General features: G+C 30.3%; 3 protein-coding genes across 6 annotated transcripts; 2 read left to right on the forward strand and 1 right to left on the reverse strand.

The window, feature by feature from the left end:
- Positions 1-109: 109 nt before the first annotated feature.
- On the reverse strand, positions 110-2,098 carry LOC145189673 (tubulin alpha chain). The gene is made up of 4 exons (XM_080066323.2): positions 1,988-2,098; positions 1,658-1,874; positions 1,248-1,488; positions 110-1,143 (listed from the first exon to the last, which is right to left on the reverse strand). Exons 1-4 carry the CDS (start codon positions 1,988-1,990, stop codon positions 255-257), a joined length of 1,350 nt encoding a protein of 449 aa, XP_079922449.2. The 5' UTR covers positions 1,991-2,098; the 3' UTR covers positions 110-254.
- A 5,722-nt stretch (positions 2,099-7,820) lies between these two features.
- LOC145189879 (E3 ubiquitin-protein ligase rnf146-like) lies at positions 7,821-9,280 on the forward strand. Its single transcript, XM_080066578.2, has 2 exons — positions 7,821-8,057; positions 8,397-9,280. Exons 1-2 carry the CDS (start codon positions 7,869-7,871, stop codon positions 8,958-8,960), a joined length of 753 nt encoding a protein of 250 aa, XP_079922704.2. The 5' UTR covers positions 7,821-7,868; the 3' UTR covers positions 8,961-9,280.
- A 138-nt stretch (positions 9,281-9,418) lies between these two features.
- On the forward strand, positions 9,419-18,811 carry LOC145189869 (uncharacterized). Of its 4 annotated transcripts, none has more exons than XM_090090624.1 (9): positions 9,532-9,576; positions 9,674-10,924; positions 11,069-15,165; positions 15,364-16,846; positions 17,012-17,137; positions 17,271-17,463; positions 17,674-17,927; positions 18,068-18,245; positions 18,386-18,811. In XM_090090624.1, exons 2-9 carry the CDS (start codon positions 9,776-9,778, stop codon positions 18,607-18,609), a joined length of 7,704 nt encoding a protein of 2,567 aa, XP_089946750.1. In that variant the 5' UTR covers positions 9,532-9,576; positions 9,674-9,775; the 3' UTR covers positions 18,610-18,811. The 4 variants fall into 4 exon arrangements, 3 of the variants coding, with proteins under 3 accessions (XP_089946750.1, XP_089946751.1, XP_089946752.1); XM_090090625.1 differs by having other exon boundaries at positions 9,538-9,628; positions 9,751-10,924; XM_090090626.1 differs by having other exon boundaries at positions 9,542-9,628; positions 9,756-10,924.
- Positions 18,812-19,679: the final 868 nt, after the last annotated feature.

Genomic DNA, 19,679 nt, shown 5'->3' on the forward strand with positions numbered 1-19,679 from the left:
ATATATATATATATATATATATATATATATACTTTGTTGCATAAAAAACAGTAACACCTCAAGCAGATTTGCATTAAAATTGTCAGAAAACCTCAATAAAAAAAATTATTGTAAGCAAATTTAAAACAAAAATCTTAAAGATAACCTAAAAAAAGAGAATAACTAAATTAAAGAATGAAGAGCTAAGATTAAAACAGGTTTTCAAGTTTACTTCATAACATTCTATAATCTTTCTAGCAACAGTCTTCTAAATATTAATAGTCGTGTTCTGCATCTTCTTCATTATCTGGTTGTGTTTCAAGGCCAACCTCCTCATAATCTTTCTCGAGTGCAGCCATATCTTCTCTTGCTTCTGAAAACTCACCCTCCTCCATACCTTCTCCTACATACCAGTGTACAAAAGCTCGTTTTGCGTACATCATATCAAACTTTTTATCAAGGCGCGCCCAAGCTTCCGCCATCGCAGTGGTATTGCTCAACATGCATACTGCTCGGTTTACACTTGCAAGATCACCACTTGGTACTACTGTTGGAGGCTGATAGTTAATTCCAACTTTAAATCCTGTTGGACACCAATCAACAAACTGTATAGTACGCTTTGTTTTGATAGCAGCAATGGCAGCATTAACATCTTTTGGTACGACATCTCCTCTATATAAAAGGCAGACAGCCATATATTTTCCGTTTCTGGGATCACATTTCACCATTTGATTTGCAGGTTCAAAACAAGAATTAGTAATTTCAGACACTGAAATCTGTTCATGGTGTGCTTTTTCCCTTGATATGACTGGAGCATATGTTGCCATTGGAAAATGGATTCGAGGATAAGGTACTAAGTTTGTCTGAAACTCAGTGAGATCAACATTAAGTGAACCATCAAAGCGAAGCGAAGCTGTGATGGATGACACCACTTGGCTAATGATGCGGTTAAGGTTAGTATAGCTGGGCCTTTCAATACTCAGATTTCGCTTACAAATGTCGTAGATGGCCTCATTGTCAACCATGAACGCACAATCTGTGTGCTCCAGAGTGGTATGTGTGGTCAAAATAGAGTTATAGGGCTCAACAACTGCAGTGCTTACTTGCGGTGCAGGATAAACGGCGAACTCCAGTTTTGATTTCTTCCCGAACTCAACTGATAACCTACGTCATAGTTTGAAAAGATTATTTCATATCATTTGTTGATGCTCATTTTTTGCTAAATGAAACAAAAATGCATCAATCAAAATTGAATCCAACAAACTTACCTTTCCATTAAAAGTGAAGTAAATCCTGAACCAGTTCCCCCTCCAAATGAATGAAACACAAGGAATCCTTGAAGACCAGTACACTGATCAGCAAGTTTCCGCACACGATTTAAAACGCCTTCCAAAAGATTTTTACCAACTGTGTAGTGACCGCGCGCATAGTTATTGGCAGCATCTTCTTTTCCAGTAATTAACTGCTCCGGGTGGAACAAATGACGGTATGTACCGGTTCGAATCTCATCTAAGAAATTAATAAAGATTCATGATATATATAAATATATATCATATATATAAATATATATCATAAAAATTGTCACAACGAAGAAAGATATTTTATTAATTGAGGTACAAAAGATAATACAATTATTACAAAACTTAACGTGGTTTAAAAATATGAAAGTTGTGCTTACCAATGACAGTGGGCTCAAGATCACAAAATATAGCTCTTGGTACATGCTTCCCAGCTCCAGTGTCTTGAAAAAATGTCGAAAATGAATCATCTAAGGATCCTTCTTCATTTACCATCCTTCCATCTGGACTAATTTTATGCTCAAGACAGTATAATTCCCAGCATGCATTGCCGATTTGTGAACCAGCTTGTCCAACATGAATTGATATACACTCTCGCTAAAGAAAAAAATATTTTTTATCGAATTTTAATCTTTCAAACCAAATCATCGTTCCGTAATCCTAATTCCATTTTTTGAACTATAGACTTTACATATCTCTATAGCACCTACCATTTTTTTCAGGCGAACTGAAACAGAAGCAACGTACTTGGTAAGTCACACCTTTGAAATAAAATTCATTTTTTAAAAGCAATAGATAAACCAAAAAAAAATTAATTATTTATTTAAAAATTATCTGTATTTACTTATTCATCATAACACCTTATGGCAAATATTATAAAAATCGATTTATATTTTTTTTCTTCGTTCAGATCTTTTCAAAACAAACAAAAAAACTCATTGTGGTTTTTTTCAAAGCTTAATTAAAAATCTCTTCCCTAAGTAATCTGAGTACAACAAAATCATTGTTCGACTAGAAAATTGGGTCTATGCAAGATAAATGGAACAGCCAATCTAAGACTTTTAATGAGTTCATGTTTAATTGAAAATATGAAATGTTAAAAAACACGAATGGTTTTTTTGTTGTCATCGTGCAACAAAAATAGAAATGGCTTTTTTTTGGAAACGCAATAAAAGTTTATGTTATTTATCGTAAACGCCGATCAATTGTCTTAAATTACAACTTATTCAAAGTCATATTTTACACTTTAAGATTTAGATCTTAACTCTATCTCAAAAATCCATCTTATATTTTCTTATATTTTCTTATACTTTTTTATGTTTTCTTATATTTTCTTATATTTTCTTTTATTTTCTTATACTTTTTTATATTCTCTTATATTTTCTTTTATTTTCTTTTATTTTATTTTTTTATTTTCTTATATTTTCTTATATTTTCCTATATTTTCCTATATTTTCTTATATTTTCTTATATTTTCTTTTTAAAAATTTTGTTTGGCTTCTTCAGTCTTTTAGTTTCACTTATTAAGTTAAAAATTTCAATGTGGATCACGCGATTTATGGAACTTTATCCTATGGAACTTTAAGCTTCCCAAAGTTTGATTTTAGATGACGAAATCATTCCGGTCTCAGAATTATAAATTATAAACCAATAATGTTATTGTTCACAAATTTGATTCCAGTTTTAAATCTTCATTTTGAATCTTGTTCTTGCGTTAATTTCTAAATGCTTCGTGCATTATTGGAGTTGGTATATGACAGAAACTCCAAAAGATTTTTTACTTGAGTGAATTCATAATGCGTCAGAATTTAAAATTAGGAGGGTTTTTTAGTTTGTTAAATTCTATATAAATTTATTACAATTTAGATATATTTTAAAGTTTGATTAAATTTAACTTCACACCAAATATTTAACAAAAGTATTTCTCAAATGATTTCCTTTTTTTTTTATTCAAATAAATATTATATAAATATATAAACATTAATATTAATGTTAATAATAAAATTAATAAAGAAATATTAAATAAACGATCTTGATAAAGACGGTTTTAAAAATGTTTCCAGACATACAACAGACTATTGCAAAAATAACAATTACAAAAGCGACTATTTTAACAATCGACAATTTTGAAGGAACTTAAAAAACAAAAAAAAACACAACGAATAAAAGTTTTTAAAAAGACACCATCAAAAATAGATTAATGTTTAAGTAAATAAAATTTATAACTAATTATGATTAACAAAAGAAAAACCTTCATTTTCTTTATATAATTATTATTGATACAAAATGTTAACAGTACTAATCATCAAAAACTTGGACCAGAAGTTAGACATGATCAATTTACCAAGCTTTTAGACTTTGAGAGGCTCATAAAGTAGGAATTCTGATATATAGAAAACTGAATGAACTTAGAATATGATCAATACTTTAAATTTAATATTTTCATTACCATTTTGAGATATCAAACCACTTTCCGGTTTTAACCTTTTACCATCCAGCTTTCCCATTGGGATACTCTGCTTAAAGATGATATTTAAATAACTTATATTTCAGATTTTAATTAATTACGTCATCTTTAATTTGAATGTTGGACTTATTTATTTCAAATTTTGTAACATTTATAAAAAAAGTAAAACATACTTTTTTAAATTTATTAAAAACATAAAATCTTGGAGTTTTGACACTACTTATGTTGAATCTTCAAAAAACTCCGAAGATTTGAACTTTTTTTTTTTGAGGGAAAAAAATTTTTTTTTTCAGTTTTTACAAAACTCAATCGTATTCATATGGATGCTGTAAATAGCAAAATAATTAGATTGAAACAAAATGTTCCCAAATGGGAAAGATGTTTGCCTCGCAATTTTGTCGTAAATTTTTTGATGCAGTTTGTTCCTAATAGATTTGAGAAGAATTTGATTTGCAATTTGTTCATAAGAGATTTGTTCCTAAAAATATACAAAATGTCGCAAAGATATATAGAAAATAGTCTATGAAGTAAAATGATGATGAAAATTATAGAAGGCAAAAGAAGACAATGTCAAACGGTTATTATGTAGGAAACTGGATTTCTTGGAAACAAAAAACAGGGCAGCAACAGTTTCCATTCTTACTCTTGTTAGTGGGGATCAAATTACCAAGAGACGAAAAACTTTTTGATATACCTTCAGATGATTTGTTTGAACCAGCAGGAGAATTGGAAGAATCAGAACCAGCAGGAGAATTTTTTTTCATTTGCCTCCTATTCTTCAGATGAATTAGATTTTTTTCTTGAAGAAAATCTTTTCCCTGTTTCAAGATGGAGGAATAGAATTGGCCTTACATATTTCATTAGAAAAGCTGCCAAGTAATATGGATGAAAAGTATCCTCAACTGACCACAAAATCCTACTGTAAATTATGGAAACTACTTTGCATTATTAATGATATATGTGACTATATATTAGAAAATATATAGTTGAATATACTTACAAAAAATATACAGTTACATACATTATACAAAAACCAGTAGGCACACTACGCTGAAATAACGTTGATCAACGTCGATCAACTATATTTTAACATTGTTTCAATGTCGTATGCTCGCTGGGAAATTCAATGTAAGAAAAGATAAGAAGGATGCTACTTTTGATGCCTCTGTTATTTGACATCAAGAATTTTTCTTGGAATCCTAATTTTTCCTGGATATCACTTTGTGATATCGGGAAAAGAACGACTGGAGCAATCAATCAGTCCTAAATGTTCCATTTGTTTTTAAATACTATGAGAAGAGAATAATGCTTGAAAAATAAAAAATACTTTCATGTTGATAATAATCAAAATTTGGAAACTGGAAATAAAGTTGCTATAGCGATATTTTTATAGGGTAAGGTTGCTAATATTGTACCGATGCCTATATTGTACTTTTAACATAACTCGTTATTTTTACAACCCACAAGAAATTTTTTAATTAATTTTTTATCTTTGCTGAATGAAATTATGTAGTCAACTGATTTTTTTTTTGCCATCCGACTGCATTAAGGCCAGAGTAAGCTCTTGTTGATTTGCTATTGAAGATTTCTTATTTTGGGTTTATATGGCTAAGCGTAATTCACTAAAAAAAGCAGAAGATATGATTTGTTCAGTGTATTTATGTTAAAGCATAATTTATCTAAATTCAAAATAAATACCTAGAATTTAAAATATCTTATTTTTAGTTGTCAAATTTTTTAATTAACTGAATGTCAGATTAGTTGCGTAAATTGTACCTCAAGGCATGTCCTAAATTGTACCGACGCATCCTAGTTTAGTTTTACCAATATGTCAAGGCTGGTGTCATGTTGGCTGTGCAGGTGTTAATCAAAAACAGACACAATATATCTGAAACTTTTGCCAAAACTAATGTTTTTATGTATTTTATTTTACAATATTTAGTGTGGTTATTTTTAAAACAAATATAGTATATATTGTTTTACATTACTTAGCATAACTATCTTTAATACTTACCTTCTTCCTCTATTCTAATCTTAACTAACCCATTGGTAAACATACAATTTAAATAAAAATTGCACCATATGTGGTGATACCTGTTTTCGGCATTTCCCAGAAGAAAAAATAGTTCAAGTTGCATAGAGTTTATTAAATAAAAAACTTCATTATATTATGGGCAGTTAAGTGTTATGTTATGTTATATCAGAATATTTCCAATTGCTGATTCTATAAAAACCATTCAGTTTGTTTAGTTCTTTAAATCCCTTAAATCTAAAATCATAAAATATTTGCAAAGCAGTAAAGTAATTGAAATCAAGAAAGTGGTACAATATTGGATTACAACGGTACAATTAAGGATCTAGTTTCCTTAATTGTACTCTTAGCGCTATTTTTTAAATTTGATTCTTCGAGACTTAACGCTTTTTAAATTTTGAGTTTTTTTAACATCTTTACAACAAACAATCCCTAAATTATGAAATCCAATTGAAAATCCATGTTTTCACTCAGTAGATTACCTACATTTTTTAGTTTCGTCTTAGGGGGTACAATATTGGCAACCTTACCCTATGACACCATTTAAATGAATGGTTAAGTAATTGAGGAACATCTCATGAAAAACTAAGCTATAAACTAAACTAATATGAGTCGATAGCGCCCTATTCTAGCAAACATAGAGCTAAAATTTACATAAAAGGAACGCCAATATTTTTTGGGTATAAGTTACAGGTTTTAACGAGACCCTAAACTGAGTAACTAAAAATTATTTAGCTTATGTCTATGGCTGAAACTTTAAAAAAATGTTCCAAAAACCCAAGAAAATACTTCTCCAAAGAAAAGCCAATTGGAAATTGATTCTTTCATTAGTTTATTATTCAATAATTATGATGCTTAAATAAAACCCATTTTCAACGTCAGCCTATCTTTAAAAGAGGGGGATTTAAATTTAATCCTAAAATAAACTTACTGCAAGACAATTATTAGGAATGATATCTTACTTTTAACTTACACTTAAATCTCTCTCTCTCGGAGCAAACAGTGTTGGTTCTTTTCCCTTGTGGCATTATTTTTATGGTATATGATATAAATAATTCTCTGTTATTGCTCTAAACTCACTAAAATCTCCTAAAAAATTAAAAGTTTCCGACACTTGACTAAACTGATATAACGGAAATTTTAAAACAAATGAATCAATATCAGATAATGATAGTTGGCTTGGTTTTTGTTAAAGAGTGGTTTTCAGAAATAGAGAACTTTCGGGAAATTAAAAACAAGCTTTTAAAATTTTTAACCAACTTTATAATTATGTAAGTTAATAACCGGTAAAAGTGATAAAAGTTAAATGTTAACTTCAAAAAATAAAAGACTTGCGCCCTTTTAAAAAGAGCTGATTAAGTTGGGTTCCGAGGCAAATTTTTTTTTTAAAAAAAGAAAATAATTTTGCGCATGCGCTTCATAAATTTAACAAAGTGTAAACATTTAGCTATTATGTATGTATGTATGTATGTATGTATGTATGTATGTATGTATGTATGTATGTATGTATGTATGTATGTATGTATGTATGTATGTATGTATGTATGTATGTATGTATGTATGTATGTATGTATGTATGTATGTATGTATGTATGTATGTATGTATGTATGTATGTATGTATGTATGTATGTATGTATGTATGTATGTATGTATGTATGTATGTATGTATGTATGTATGTATGTATGTATGTATGTATGTATGTATGTATGTATGTATGTATGTATGTATGTATGTATGTATGTATGTATGTATGTATGTATGTATGTATGTATGTATGTATGTATGTATGTATGTATGTATGTATGTATGTATGTATGTATGTATACCACTAATTACAAAGTTTTAATTCATTTCTATTTATAACTAATTGATGTTTATACATCAATACATCTTTGAAACTAAAATTAATGAAACCGCAAGAAGACACAATAAACATCTATAACAATAGATGTTTATTGTGTTTTCTTGCAATGTCATTTATTTTTGGTTAAAAAAATTTTAACTAGACATAAATGCTTTTTGTATTAGTGATTTAAAATTTCAGCTGTATTAGATTAACAAAAAAGTTACTAATTTTTATTTCAGCTGCAATGACATATTATTGGGTTGAAAGTCATCCTGAGTGTTCTGTTTGTTTGCAACAATGCCTGCAACCAGTTCAACTGCCTTGTAAACATATTTTCTGCTTCTTATGCGTCAAAGGGTTTGCCTACAGGAGTAAAAAATGTGCCTTATGTAGAAGTAATATTGAATTAGAATATTTCAATAACCCAGTTATTGTAAGTTTTTTTGTTTTTGTTTATCTATGCGAGTATTAGCCACAGGTTCAAAGTTAGAACTGTATTATTTAAATATTTTTAGTCTTGTGCACTACAGACACTAATTTGGGAGGTTTTACACAGCATCACATATTTTTATTGTATTTAAAATAAAAACATTAGAAAATAATAACTCAGTTAAATCCTTTTTTTTCTGTGGTTCATCCAGCCTGAATTTTTTTTGTTTTTTTAGAATATTGTGGATATAATTTATTTTCTTTAGAATATCATCTATATCCTTTAATTTTGTATCTATGTTTTCAAAATCTTGGATTATTTAATGTAAAGTTTACTTTTTAGATTAAAGTACGAGGAAGAGATGAAGTTGGTTACAGTAAAATATCTTCAAATAAAACTAATAACATCAGTTCGTTATCAGCATCAATTGATACATTTTATTGGTTTTATGAAGGACTCAATGGTTGGTGGCAATATGATGAACGTGCAACATCGACTCTTGAGAAAGCTTTCTCCAGCAATAAGAAAAATTGTGAATTACGTATATCTGGTTTTCTGTATGTTATAGACTTTGAACGAATGGTTCAGTATCGCAAAGACAACTCAACTCGCTTACGCAAAATAAAGCGAGATTGTGGGAATGTTGATCTCAAAGGTATAGCAGGGTTAATGTTTGTCCCAAAAGATCTTGAAAGAGAAATTGAAACCAAATCTGATTCTAATAATTCAATCAATAAGAATGAACAAAATAATTCTAATAATGCTTCAATTACTGAACTTGTCAATTTTCAAGAGTCTTCAACTAATGAAGTTTATACATTAAATCTGGCATCCAGCCCATCCTTAACTACAAGTGGTGTTGATGATGTGTCGTATGGCATTCAACAAATAACTTTTAATGAGTGAGCTAATAACAAACCTTGGTTTTAGATTAAAATGCTGGGAATTTTTTCAGAAAAACACAAAATTTTTAAAAGCATTTAAGGTGTTTGTGAATAAAAACAAAAAGTAACTGTTTAGGTTTTCATTAAAATCTATTTTTTATAGGTAAAAATATTTGCCTTGCTTACATATGTTTGTTAGAAATTTTAAAAGTTTTGCTCTACTAAACAGTAGAAATAAGAAAAACTTTTTAAATAACGTTTATGTTAGTGGAGAAATTGATTTGTAAATTTTTTTTTTTTCTTTTTAAATGATTCAACTGATGTTGCTTAGAAGTGTGAAAATTTAGAGGAGTTTTTTTTGCTGCTAAATTTTAAAAAGTCTTTTTATTGCACAAAGAACTAACATTTTAAATCACATTTAGAAGATAAAATCTATTAAGTTGTGCTCTGAATATTTCATGAGTAAGAGCATATAAGAAGTATAGCATATATAAATGAAGCTTGAACGATTGTAATAAATCTTTTTTATAAAATTCATGAATAAAATAGCTGAATGAAAATTAAAAGAAAACATAAGCTTCTCTATTTCTGACAATTTCAATCAGGTGATCTTTTTTTCGTAATCGCTGTTCATTGAGGTTTGTACGCGTTTGATTATATAAAATTTGCGGTATCATCTCTGGTATCAAGGTGATCAATAAATATATGCTAAAAGTTTTTTTAATTATCTTTTAGCTTGTACATGTCTCGTAATTAACGTCGCCATCAGCTTTTAATTCTGTAACCTTTTTTTTTTTTTTTTAATTTGAAAGTACAGTTGTCTTTAATGGAAAAAAGATGAGTTCAAAGACAGAAGCTGAGCGAACGCTTTACTTAAATGACGTTATACTATCTTTTTCTGCTGAACCAAATTTTCGTAAAGTCGATAAAAGTAATAAACGTAAGTTATCTCTCCGCTATCCATTTATTGAACAGGTGGGCAGTGATGAGCTCGCTTTTTCTTTAGCATGCTGTTGTCATTGTAAACGAAAAACTCAATGCTGCAAATCTGATCTGGATCTCAGTCAAAAAGACTTTACTGAGCCGATAAAACTGAGTTTGTTAAATCATGTGCCTATGTATTCACCTTCTAAAGTGCTTAATGACAGGTTAGAACTTGATCATCTAGGATTTTTATCGAAAAGAAAACCAGTTTTTCACTGTAAGATAGAAAGTGCTAAAAACAAAATACGTCTTGGTGAAGATAAATGCCAAAAAGGTTCCAGCGGCTTGATAAATTTTCTTGATTTGTTAAAAATATATATCCCAGGAAACGAACCACACTTTTATAAAAGTGTTATTGAACGATGCCGTGTTATTTTACAAGAACCTCTTGTTTTGAAAGTTCGTTGCAGAGTGCAGAAAATTTATTTGAACGCTCTTGAACTGTACGCTAAATCAATCAATGAGCATTGTTTGGTTTCTGAAAATCGTAGGAACAAAAACGAATCTATAAGCGATTTTCCAATGTGCGATGAAATACATTTAAGTAGAATAAAAAAGATTGCAAACCAATTAAAGACATCTTGCACGTCAACTGTGTTATCACAACTTCATTTTATTGAAGTGAAATTGCTTTTAGAGAAATTAATTATTTTGAAATTTAATTTACGATTCAAGAAGCAAATTCTAAAGCGGCATTTACTTGAATCGCTCTCTTCACCACGCACAAATATCATAATGCGTTATTTGGATATTTTACAGTCCGCGCATATTTTCAAAAAATGCCAGTCTTTAATAAAATCAGACTTAGAAAGACGCTGTTTGAACACGTGTGACGCATTTAAAAACAGTCTAAGAAATAATCTAAGTTCGACAATACACGATGAAATTTCCAATAAATCGTCAAAAAGCATTCTTAGTCATTTAATACAAGATCTCTCACAATATGAAAATAAAAGAAAATGCACCAATTCAGACAACTTAAATCCAAAACCTTGTATTTCTGTAAGCTTATTACCAATTTTTTACATTCATCAAACTTTATTGTTATTTATCATTAATGTTAACCTAATCATTGTGTATACGTCACCATAAAGTCACCGTAACGTCATCATAACGTCATCATAAATGGATATTTTCTGTTTGTAGGAAACCGTCCCATCAAAATCGAAGAGCAAATTCAACCAATTTGCATTTAAATTGGAACAGCGAGTGAAGAACAGTAAAGAAGAAAACCAACAACAAAGCAATAGCAATTACGTCAACGTTAACAATGGTTGGTACAATACGTATAAAAACAGTAAATTAGTTAGTCCGACTGAAGAAGCGCAAAGAGGGAAAAAAAACTTGAATCAAATTTTCAAAATGAACGATTGCAATAGACATGAAATCATGCGGAGGAATGAAAATATTTCCGACGTAAAAGAAGCGATTAATCAATCCCTTGAAGGCGAGATTAGAGATGAAACAATATTTTCTATAAACGCATCAATAGGTTCATCTCAAAAACTTAGTTTGAGTACAGAAGATACCAATCTTGAGATCAAGACAGGAATGTCAGTAGATGAATATGCTGATAACAATTTCAGCGTTCAAGACTTACTAAAAGATTATTGCGACGCAGTCGTTACAGATTCAAGGTTAGATTCCCGAGAGACTAACTATGATCACTGTCACGAGATGAGCGATTGCTCAACACAAAACTCAATAAGGAAACTTTTTATAAGTAGCAAAAGTCCATCATTCGCTTTTTCAAGTTTTGATCGACAAATTGAGAAAGCCTCTTCTTTGGTTATGGACGATAAATCAAATAAAAATGAACCAATTGGAAATCACCATCTGTGGTTTAGAGTTGACAAATCCAGAAAAAAAGGTCTTGAGCGAAAGTATATCAAGGAAATAAGTGCGCATATAAATTCCGCAAGGAATTTTCGCTGCATGCAGACAAATAACTTAGAATTGAGATCGCATTTTTCGGAAAATATCATAAATTTTAATGAGAGCTGTGACAGTCACTTTGGTGATTACGTCAGAAAATTGCCAAGTGAAGATTTTAGCGAAAACGAAGATGTCTTTACAGCGGACTCTTTTGAATCAGTTTTGCAAAAAGAAAACATTCTCCAAAATTCTGGTGAGATTCAAGATTCTGATAGTTTGTGGTGTGACAAAGAATCTTCTGACTTTCCTTGTAATGAAAGTAAACATTTATGGAAAATGAAAAATAATGACGGACGTTCAAAGTTATCGATGGAATCAAAACTAAAACATTCTTCTTTTGGAACGTTAAACTATGTACTCGAGAGTGATGTAAATATCGATGCTATCAGCCACGCAAATCTAGATGAAAATATGGATTGGATTCAAGATATACGTCTAATCACTGCGTATTCACAAAACTACGCTTCTTCTGGAAATAAAGATTCAACATGCGAGAAAAAAGCAATTAACAATAAACAATCAATATATAACTTTTTTGAAAGAAATAAAGAGTACTGGAAAAACGAAGAATCGTTTCGACAAAGAGTTCTTCGAATCGATGATATTCGAGAAATGCAAGAATCGCTGGGAAAGGAAACAGATTTTGACATATATGCTTTTGATCCTTCTGAAACCTACGCAACAACAGATCGTGTAACATTAAACATACCGCTAAAATCCCTTATGTCTATAAAGAACATAACCCTGTGTAACAGCACAAATAAAATTAAAAATGAAATATTTATTCAAAAAAAGAAACCATGTGGTAATTTTCACAACGAAACGCCGGACGTCTGTAACAGTAGGAACAACGTTGATAATAGAAATATTTACGTCACTAACAATGAAATCCCTGAAGGCAACAACGTGTTTTGTAATACAAATAACCAGGAAGTTAAGAATAACTGTAAGGATTGGGTTTACAGAGAAGTCAGCAAAAAACAAGCAAACAACGAAACATTAAAGACAAAAAGCAAAAATATCGTTAAAGACGACATCGAAGAATGCATTCCTAGTAATAGCAACGAAAATGGAGAATTGAAAAATAATAGCAACGAAAATGTTCGCATTTTTAATACAGACCTTATTCAAAATAGTAGCAAAACAACCCCTCCAATAGTTTTAGCTAGGACAAGTTTAAATTTTTCTGATAAATCACAGGCTCTTCAAGATTTAAAAAATAAAGACAGCGTCAGTGCAAAAGATGCAAGAGAAGAAAAAACTTTCAAGAAAAAAATTTTCGATAAGTTAATATCAAAGGATTGTCTTTGGGAAATCTCTCAACCATCTTCCGGTCTTTTTATTGAAGAACAAAAGAAAGAAGATAACATAATTAATACTCAACCAAAATTTGTAGATGAGAGTTTATCTGACTTGAAAAGTGATGAAAAAGAAGATTTTTCTCAAAATTACAATGAAAAAGAAAAGAAGACGATAAATTCCTGTGGAATATCACAACCGCAAAACAAATTAAAACATCAATACTGCTCAAAGGAGAACAACGAAACAAACCGAGAAGAACCCCTGAATAACTTTAATAAAGCTGTTACAATAGATAAAAAAGTTTCAGAACTTATGCAAGAAGAGGATATGAAAGTTATAATCATGCAAAGTGGGATCATTGGTAAAAAATCCAGTCATGAAGATAACAGAAGAAATCTTGATTCTAGCAGCAATGAGAATGAATTTCCAAACGCGACAATTTCTACGTGTAACGAGTGCTCAACAGAGCCAGACTTGTTAAAACAAAACTTATTTTCAAATATACTTAAAAGAGTTCGAATTTCGAAAAAAGTTACCGCCGCTTGGAAAAAAAAAAAGAAAAAAAGTAAAAATGAAGCTGCTCTCTCTGAATTAACTTTACAGCAAATTTCCGACTTTAAATGTGAAAATAATATTACAATTCCAGATTCCTCGCTAAAAGATACTCTAGACTGCCATTCAGTGTTGAACAAAGAATCACACACAGAAAAAGATTGTTTGTTTATGGAGGAACACTGTCCCCTTAATTTAGATTTTTACATGTTCGATTCCATAGAATCGAATCTTAAATCCGCAACACTCAGAGAATGGTCAAACGAGATAGAGTCAGGTTTAGGTGTTCTTTCTTACAAAAACACGGATCTCACAAACACTCATGGTCCAGAATGTTCAGAATTGCCAAGTGCCATTTTTATTAATGACGATTTAGAAATAAAAATGGTAGAAAAGCAGTTTAAAAAGAGAAGTGTTTTAGAGAGCTTCAACAGAGAAGAAAATTTTAATGAAAATGGCGGGAGTTTGGATAAAAATGTGAAGGAAAACTTACGACCAGAAAATATTTTATATCATTATACTGAACATAGAAAAGATATTCAAAAGTTAGGAACATGCAATCAACAAGAAGTAGTTACAGATGAAGATAAAAAACTACCGAAGAAAGCATGCAGTCAACAAGAAACTAATGAAACTCAAAATGAATCAAATGAAATATGCTGTCAGCCAGAAGTAGATAAATTAGCTAAGGATACTTATGTACACCAAAAACCCTACGACAGTCAAATTCCAACAAATATTTTTTGCAATCAACAAAAAGTAAAAAAATCAGAAGAGCAGCAAGTAGTTATTCCATCTTTCTGTGAACAAGAAAAACTTGCTCAACAATTTACAGACTGCAGTCATTGCAAGCCAAATTACATTCATTGCATTTGCCATAATCAAGAAGCCGAATACCAAAAAACGTTAAAAAGTATTGGAAATGGACACAAAAAAAGTCAAAGTGATAAAAAACTATACGTCGACAATTTTATAAAAAAACAATCTAGGTTGAAGAGAGAATCCATGATTCTAGAAGATAACGCAAATAATCAGAATGAAGATTCAGAAAAGATAACAACGAGTAAGACAGACCTATTTTTTGAAGATTCGAAGGAAAATTTAAAAGCTGAACCAAAAAGTCATTTCGACGAATCTGGAGAGATTCTGGACGGTGAAACAAAAGTGTTAAATTTAGAATTTTCACAATCACAGAACACTGTTAAAAGTTATCTGAGGGGAGAAATCAGAAAGATTTTAAACTTTAAAAAAAAAAAAAACTTTTTAAAAAATGATTTTAATGTAACGAGTGTGGAAAGCTACGTGAATGAAATCATCATGCGTGCTTTAGAGCATACACGTGGTAATTTATTTGATGATAGTAGTTCTGTCAAAGGCTCAGGAAGTTGTTCTGCTAATAATATTTTTGAATCGTCTTTGAAAAAGGAAGAGATAAAGAGCAAACTGACTGAAAAGTATGTTATTGTTTTTTTTTTTTTAGAAAACTTTGAATCTTAGTATATAAATGTATATTTTTTAAAGAAAAATGCGATAGTTCAATTGTAAATATAGATAAACGCATACTTGAAAATTAGAAAATAATTCTGTCTTTTTGAGCAAACAGTGGTTCGTTAGGTTGGATTTTTAAAATGCAAGTATGCTTTTTTATATAGTGTTGACGAAATGGCGGAGACCAAAGAAACATTCGTAAGCGACAGAAGCATCCTGACACTTCAAGCCATAAACCAAGGTTACAAAATCGAAAACTTTGTATCAAGAGACTATCATGAACAGCCTTACATACCAGAAGCAGAGTGCGATAGATTTGCAGAAAAGAGAAAAACTCTACCATTGGGTAACACTGATGCTCTAGATGAAACTCTTCAACTAAGTATCTTGAGTGAATCAGTTGCTACACATAGTTTACCAAATGAATGTCTTTTCAGCGACATGAAAAAAATAACTTTGATAATCGAGAATAACTTTGATGAAAGTCTCGTTTTACCCGATTTTGTTACAGCAACGAAACCAGAAAGAAAAATTTTTTCTGAACAAGATTCTGATCAAGATATCTCTTTTACACGAAAAAGATTTGTCCTTGTAAATGAAGAAGATGTAATGGATGATGAGTTAGAAACTGTGGAGGAAGTTTCTCAATCGCTCATCAGTGAAACCGAGCGAGAAAATGACGTCATTGAAATCCTAAAAGTGAGCGGTACTGTTGTTCCATTGAGCAAAAATAATTTTATAAAAGGAAGTGAATCAGACGTTTTTTCGAATGATCTACTTAGAAAACTCGAAAAATTGTTAGTTGCAAACAGCCCTGTTGATAATTTAGAATTAAAAGACACAGAAAATGATTTTTATTTAAATTCTGGTTATAATATTTTTCGAGAAAACGATGCAGGAGAGTACAAACAAGCGGACTCTTTAACTGATCCGTCTGTAAATAATTCTTATTCTGCAAGTCACAGTGAATTTGCTATCATACATGGTACTGAAACAGAGGTTTCTGCACATGATTCGCTAAAAGAGCAAGCCATTGAGTTTGACATTAAATTTAATGAGGAAACTGGAGCCGATGTTTTAACCAAGGATTTACACAAAAAACTCCCAACTCAAAATATCGAATTTAAAGAAAATACCAGTTTAACTTCTAAATCTGAAAAAAACTCTTTAAATGATTTAGGCCACGATAACTTTGAAGTTTCATGCACGGCGTTAACAGTTCTGAATAAAGAAGAAAAAAACGAACAACAGAGTCCAGTGGCCCAATCAAGAAGTTTAAACAATGAAGCTAATCAAGACAACGCCTTTCAATGTAGAATAGTGGAAGACCTTAGAATGACACTTTCACCTCCAAAAAACTTGATTGGCTCAAATAAAAGAACTACTTTCGAAGTGCACGAGAAACTGCCTCAAAATTCATTTCGTGACATAAAATCAAAAAACAATGAATCTATTGATGACAACAATGTTGTAATATCTTTAGGAGCTTCGTCTCAAATGAATTTAACACCGCAATTTTCCGGAAAATTTACTGACTTTTCTTCGTGTGTGATATTAGACAACGGATCTGGATCAATAAAATGTGGTCTTTCAAGTTTTGATGTTCCACTGGTTGTTCCATCACTTGTGGGAAGGCCTAATTACACTGTAGAAATATCAGTTCAAATTATTTTATGATTCCGAAATCATCCCTTAAATATAATCGACCCATCTTCTCCACTATAGATATCATAATTTTCCCACGTTTCTTTTTTTATCTTTTTTAATGCACACCATATTCTTCAATTGCTTTTAATCACCTTTTGTTTATAGAAAGTTTTCCCGGGTGATTTAAAATCAGAGTGGGTAGGAAACGACGCTCAACAGCATCGAGGAATATTAAAACTTTCACATCCTATAGAGAGAGGAATGATCAAAGACTGGATAGATATGGAGAAGGTAATTATCATGTATCATCATAGATTATCATATATTATTATCATATATCATATATTATCATAATTATAATATATTATCATAGATTTTGATGATCATAATGATGACAGTTATAAATTATTAATTTGTGATCAAGGTTTGGGAATACACATTTAAACTCAGTAAAATAATTCCAGAAGAACACCCAATATTTATGTGTGAACCACCAAGCACATCTAAAAAACACCAAGAGTGTATGATGGAGATAATGATGGAGAAATACGAAACACCGGCATATTATGTTGCGTCTCAAGCTGTAATGTGTTTATACAGCTGTGGCAGAATTACAGGTAATTCAGCTTTTAATGGTTTATCATAGTTTAGAAATTGTCAATATTAACATAAAATAATTTTATTTACAACATTAAAAAGACTTTAATCTTTTTTTAACGAGTGCTTCCTTTGGTCCGAGAACCTTTTCTCGAATAACTTCCTCATTTTTAGTGAATACAAAACCTTTTTTATGTATTAATGAGTTTTTGTCTGCTGTACTATGCAAGGACTTGTTTTGGACGTTGGTGATCAAGTTGCTCATGCTTCTCCTGTTTACGAAGGTCACGTCATTGGTCATGCAGTGCAACGCTTGGAGCTTGGGGGCCGAGATGTTTCTATTGCACTTAAAACGTTGTTGTCAACGGAAGGAAAATCTTTTAGCTCATCTGGAGAGCTCGAAATTTGTAGAGAAATTAAAGAAGCACACTGTTTTGTTGGTAAAAAAACCAATGAGAACGAAATGTCAACTATTCAATACCGAGTAAGTAGTTTAAAATTATAACTATTAATCAACAAAAAACCATTTAAAAAAAACTCTGCATTACCGACTTTTAGAGTGTTAGATAAACTTGTAAGAGTCGAAATTCTTGTCAAACTTCAAAACAAAAACTTTGCTTTAAGCTTCCTGATGGTCGCTACGTTAGTCTTGGTTCTGAGCGTCAAAATGCCCCCGAGATTCTTTTTAAGCCAGAACTAATTGGTCTTGATTACCCCGGTATTCACGATTTGATAACGAGAGCCATTTCAAAAGCCGATCAAGATGTAAAACAATTGTTGACTGACAACATAGTTCTTGCAGGTTCAAATTTCCTAATTTAAGATTTTAATTCTTAAATACCTTTTTTTTTTTTCTATTGTTTTTCCTTTTTGTTTATTATTGTAAAATCGTGTATTTTTTTGGATGTGAAGTACGTACTTTCTAATTGTTTTACACTGAAGGAGGAACAACAAAGTTGGTCGGATTAGCACAGAGGTTACACGAAGAGTTGAGATTAGCTGTAAAACTCCACAACGTAAAAATAACAAAATCAGCGGATGCGTTAACATCCGCTTGGGAAGGAGCTAAAATAATATCAACTCTACCGTCAATGAATCAGATGTGGATTACAGCTGAAGAGTACATGGAGTATGGCAAAAGTATCCTGCACATGAAATGCTTTTGAAAACCTCATGACAATATCGATGGTTAAAGACGACGCATAACAGGGTGGGGGACGGGGGGAGGGGGACGGGTGCAAAGTCGCGGTAAAAGACTTTAAAGGCATTTTTAATTTATTAAACTAATTAAAAAACAAAATATGTAAGTATTTTCTTATAAATAGTTTTGTGAAATAAATAATTTAAAAAAAAAGCTAACTCAAAAAACTCGTTTTTTTTTTATTATCACTTAGCTCATTTTTTAAACGAAGCAGCCACAAAGTTGTTAAATACGCACCCTGGTTCTTACAAATGGTAAATAATGTCTCATTTAAAAATATTTAAAGTAAATATAACGTAGATTTTTACTCAAATATTTCTTCTTTGATTTCAACTTTTATTTAGATTCTACGAGAATTTTTGAGAAATAGCTTGCAAAAACCTTCTTTTTTTTTTACAGCTGTATATTCAACTTAATCCTTAATTTTAAGTAAATTTTGCAGATCCTCATTTTTTACATTAAAAATATATAAGTCAACTAAAGACTTGCATTGAAAACGTTGGTAGACATCTTTTTACAAAAGACCAACAAAAAACTTTAATTACCAACAGGCTGATAATTGCGAATGATTATTCAAATTGGCATTCTATACTATTTTTATACAAATGATACAAATGATACAAATGATACAAATTATACAAATTATACAAATGATTCAAATGATACAAAGGATACAAAGGATACAAAGGATACAAATTATATAAATTATACAAATTATACAAATTATACAAATTATACAAATTATACAAATTATACAAATTATACAAATTATACAAATTATACAAATTATACAAATTATACAAATTATAGAAATAAATTTCCAAAGTTGTTGAATAAAATTCGAAAAGTTATTGGTAGAATTTTTTTCAATTTTGAAATTTATTTACTTATTAACTTATCCATTATTCATTTTTCGTTTATTTTTTATTTATTTTTTCGATGAAATATATTTTGAAATATTGAACACGATGAGAAACGTACGTAATAGATATCAGGAAATTTTTATGTTAGATTTATATTTCACATGTTCATTTC

This window comes from Hydra viridissima, unplaced genomic scaffold (genome assembly GCF_058129835.1).
Source record: "Hydra viridissima isolate aposymbiotic clone 2 unplaced genomic scaffold, HvirCarnegie_v1 scaffold_6, whole genome shotgun sequence".
Lineage (NCBI taxonomy): Eukaryota > Metazoa > Cnidaria > Hydrozoa > Anthoathecata > Hydridae > Hydra > Hydra viridissima.

Bases quoted from the DNA above. Each gene is read 5' to 3' on its own strand.
- LOC145189673 (XM_080066323.2), bottom strand. The intron at 1,489-1,657 runs GTAAGCACAACT...TTAATTTCTTAG, and splicing joins TCTTGAGCCCACTGTCATTG to ATGAGATTCGAACCGGTACA. The intron at 1,144-1,247 runs GTAAGTTTGTTG...ACTATGACGTAG, and splicing joins ACTTCACTTTTAATGGAAAG to GTTATCAGTTGAGTTCGGGA.
- LOC145189879 (XM_080066578.2), top strand. From the start codon at position 7,869: ATGACATATTATTGGGTTGAAAGTCATCCTGAGTGTTCTGTTTGTTTG. The intron at 8,058-8,396 runs GTAAGTTTTTTT...TTTACTTTTTAG, and splicing joins ATTTCAATAACCCAGTTATT to ATTAAAGTACGAGGAAGAGA.
- LOC145189869 (XM_090090624.1), top strand. From the start codon at position 9,776: ATGAGTTCAAAGACAGAAGCTGAGCGAACGCTTTACTTAAATGACGTT. The intron at 17,928-18,067 runs GTAAGTAGTTTA...CTTTGCTTTAAG, and splicing joins TGTCAACTATTCAATACCGA to CTTCCTGATGGTCGCTACGT. The intron at 18,246-18,385 runs GTTCAAATTTCC...TTTACACTGAAG, and splicing joins TGACAACATAGTTCTTGCAG to GAGGAACAACAAAGTTGGTC.